General features: G+C 55.6%; 1 protein-coding gene across 1 annotated transcript in view; it reads right to left on the reverse strand.

Moving 5' to 3' along the window:
- Positions 1–1,296: 1,296 nt before the first annotated feature.
- Positions 1,297–3,839, reverse strand: part of LOC102493969 (acyl-CoA dehydrogenase family member 9, mitochondrial-like) — a 4,777-nt gene continuing 2,234 nt past the window's right edge. Inside the window, exons 2-4 of the mRNA XM_006153518.2 lie at positions 3,688–3,829; positions 3,075–3,147; positions 1,297–2,247 (exon numbers count right to left, since the gene is read on the reverse strand). Coding sequence (XP_006153580.2) covers positions 2,147–2,247; positions 3,075–3,147; positions 3,688–3,829 — 316 coding nt within the window. The 3' untranslated portion in view covers positions 1,297–2,146. The remainder of the gene's footprint in view (positions 2,248–3,074; positions 3,148–3,687; positions 3,830–3,839) is intronic.

Here is a 3,839-nt window from a genome sequence, read left to right on the forward strand (position 1 = left end):
ATTTTATTTAACTTTATTTATTTACTTATTTATTTTAATTTGACCAGAGAGGGACAGAGTGAATGAGAGAATGAAAGAAAGGGAGAGTGAGAAAGCAAGCCATCAGGCCCAGGACTTGAACTACAGTCAGTCATGTGGGAGTCCAGCACCCTCAACCACCACACCACCTGCCAGCCCCTGTATATGCTTTTTATTTTTTATTTATTTATTTTTAAAATTCTCTTATTTATTTTGGAGAGTTTGTTTTTTTTTTTTTTTTTTTTTTTTTGCTATAGGGTGCATGCGCACGCCAGAAAGAGACAGAAAGTGAGAAATAACCCCCCAGCTCTGCGGAGCAGGTGGAATGCCAATAACCTGAGGCACCCCCTCTGCACCAGGCCCCAGGGCTCCTGAAGAGCCCCTAGCAGCTGCTGTGTGGAAGCTCCTGCTGTCAGGCCCTGGAAGGCAAGGCTGCCTCCTCAGCAAGGCTTCCTAATCACAGATCCCAGAACACTTCACTGCTAAAAGGAGATGTAAGCTGGGACCCCAAACCAAATTGGATGAGGGGAGCACTGCCCTCCGTGCCCCAGGTTTTGAGGGGCTCCTATACGGGGGCAGGGCCCATGGTCCTTCTCAAACTTCCACTGTGCAGAGAACCCCTTGCAACCTTCTGTCTCTGTACAGAGGGCATTTTGCACTTTACGGGAAATGCATCCTCCTCAATAATTAACTCACACGACGAGAACTCTGGTCTCACTGGAAGGCTGTGCTCTCACAGTATCCTGACATCCATTACTGAAATGCTGGCAGAGTGCTCAGGCCAGCATGCCATACCAGTTCAGGGGTGGTATTCCCAACCTGCCTCCTCTTTGCCTATTTTCAAACAGGATTTGTGCTTGGAGGGAAATAGAGACAGTGGCTCCTCTCCACTCAGAACGATGTCTGTGGTGGGGCTTTTTGGGGCCACAAACCCAGGACCAGCCCAAAACTTGAAGCCTGCCCAAAGAAGGAGTTGGACCCAGTGAGTTTTTTTTTTTTTTTGGAGAGGTTTTTGCCATAGAGCGCGTGCGCTCGCCAGACAGACAGAGAGACAGAGAGATAGAAAGCGAGAAATCACCCCCCAGAGGGGATGGCCACGCCGCAATCCCTTCTCCATTCTCCTCTCGGGATCTTGGGCACGCACACACACACGCCTGGCATGAGTCCAGCGACATAGCCATTACGCTAACTGCTGGTCCCAAGATCCAGCGAGTTTTATAGACAATGGCAGAAAGGAGCCTAAGGAACATAAAGGCCCGTTAGCACATCCTCCAGGGCAGTGTGGAGGTCAATTCTTGCAAAGAATCGAAAAGGCCAGCAGGTGGTGTGGAGGTGAAGGCTCTGGATCCCACATGGCCAACTGCACAGTTCATCCTGACCACTCCAGGCCAGTGTGTATGCCTGCCCAAAATCCTAAGAGGAGAATGAGGAAGGGATTGTGGTGTGGTCATTACCCCCAGGGGGTGATTTCTCTTCCCCCCTCTCTCTCTGGAGAGTGTATGCACCCTATAGCAAAAACAAAAATTAAAAGAAAAGCCCTAGGTGGAATCAAATATATGCTACTTTATATCAGGTATCACTTAAGAAGGATTCACAATAACCCCTAAGGTTCTGTGGTCCTGGAATGGGCATGTGCCAGGGTGAGGACAAGGGGCTAGAAGCCATCACAAGGAGTAGTTCTGAGGGTCACACTGCGAGAGGCCCAGCCAAGGCCAGAAGTGCACGCACACCATGACATCTGCATTCTTCTTCATTCAATGGGTCCTGGTACAGGTCTTATGTGTTTTGTGTCTTGTTTAAATGACAGACCTGTACACGGCACTTCGAGCTGTTTCTTAGAGAAGGTGTGGGCTGGTAGAAGCAGCTCTCCCTGCCGGGCACACCATGGGGGCCCCAGCTCGAGCTGCCCGCACTGGTGTTTCCTCAGCAGCTCCGTGTCTTCTCCATTCAGCAGCTGTGAGCACTCAGACAGCAGGGCCTGCAGGTCCAAACCTAGAGGTTCCCTCAGGGAGGAGAAAGACCTCTGGTGGTAATCTGGGAACTTGCAAGAACCCCGAGTTCTCCATCTTCTGAAGAGTCAGTTATCCAATGCCTGCGGCAGGTGGTTGTAGGGAGCACTGTCCCCTGCTCAGGTCGTCCTGTCCAGAGGGTGGGCACAGACGTAGGCTCGCTTCTCGAGGACCTGCTGGGCAACTTTCTTACTCTGCTCATCCAAGTTTTCTGGAGCATCTGGGAGGGAAAAAGTGGGTGACCGCTCTGCACTGTGACAATACAAACACGGTTGGAGTGGAGCTAGCCCCTCCTCCAAACCCTAGGAAGTGCTTCTGGGCTGCAGAGAGAAAGGGATGGAGGTGTCGTGCTGATCAACCAGGGGCTCTCCCTGGTAATCTCGCAATGAAGACCTGGTGGGGTGAGTGGGGAGAAGGCCTGCTCGGGGAGTGGCGGAGCTTCAAGTCCAGCCTGTTTGAGCAGAGTCACTGTGCGGCCCTCCACAGCCATGACGGCCTGTCAGCACTTTGGGGTGTGGCCCAGCCCCAGAGCCAGGAGCTGCAGTCAGGGCCACTCCCCTCAGCAGGCTCTGGTGCTGGGGCCTCTGTGCCCTTGACAGGGAACAGGACTGGGCTCTGCGGGACACTCACCTACAGGACCACGAAGGTCGGTGTTAGAACATGGCTGGGAAGCTACAAAAGAGGGACATTCCAGGCACATGGACAAGCATGAGCCAAAGCCTGTGTTCTCCGGGGCCTAGGCTCAGGCACGCCAGAGAGCTGCAGCTCCCGTCTGGCTGGTGTGCGGGGCACGAAGAAGCAGGTAAGATGCCGTCTCCTGAATCAGACACGACACCTCCTTCTTCCACAAACCTTCCCTGGGCAGCTCCGAGAATACGGCCAGCAGGGCCTGGCACGGGGGTCTGTGTGAGAGCCCCTCAGACTGCCTTGCTGGGATGCCTGGGCCTTACACAGGCTCAAGGAGCCTGACAGGGCCCAGAGACAGCTCACGGCCAACAGGACCCTGGAACTAGACCCTCTCTCCCCTCCCCAGCTCACCCCACTTACACTTGTCCAGCTGAGACAGGTTGAAGAGATTCTGGAAGTACGCTTCCCTACAGAAGATGTTGGCCAACAGAACCTGCCAGAACCGAAGTCAGAAAGGAGAAGCACTGAGAACTCTGGAGCCAAACTTCGAGCTTCGAAGAGCTTGTCAGCCAACCTGGGCTGCTAGCAGGCCTGGCTCAGGAGCCACAGGGTCCCCGTGGGAAGCTACATGGCACCCCTGAGCCTTGGTGTCACCTCCTGAGGTGAGACCACAACCCCAGGGTCTGCAGGCTACCCGGGCCGTGTCACGGGCTCGGCACCCAGCAGGTTTCAGTGAAGGCACTGCCCGGCTCCAGCAGGGCGAGAGCTGAGAGGCAGGCAGGGGTGACAGCGCTGGGCCCAGGAAGCCCTGCTGTTCACCGCCTCCCCTCTTCCCAGGCAGGAGGACGGAGGGCACTGCCCGCCTCCTGCAGCTGACGCAGCAGACCCTGGCCTCGAGTGGCACCTGTGTATCCCCTTGTGACTCAGCCCCTGGTGACCACCACGAGGACCATGGCCTGTGATGGCCCCTTTCCTGCTGTAGCCACTGGCTTCACTGAAATGCCACCGGGCAGCAGTCCCAGGGCAGGCTCACCTCGTGGTCGTGGTTCCGCAGCCCGACACGGACTGAGCGGCTGGCACGCGACAGCACGGCCGTCATGCCGTACAGGTTGATGAGGATGTCGGCCACCCGCTTCAGCAGCAGCTGCTCCTCCCCGGGGGGCTTGGGGCCGGGTCTTGGGGGGA

This window comes from Tupaia chinensis, unplaced genomic scaffold (assembly GCF_000334495.1).
Source record: "Tupaia chinensis unplaced genomic scaffold, TupChi_1.0 Scaffold000377_4, whole genome shotgun sequence".
Lineage (NCBI taxonomy): Eukaryota > Metazoa > Chordata > Mammalia > Scandentia > Tupaiidae > Tupaia > Tupaia belangeri.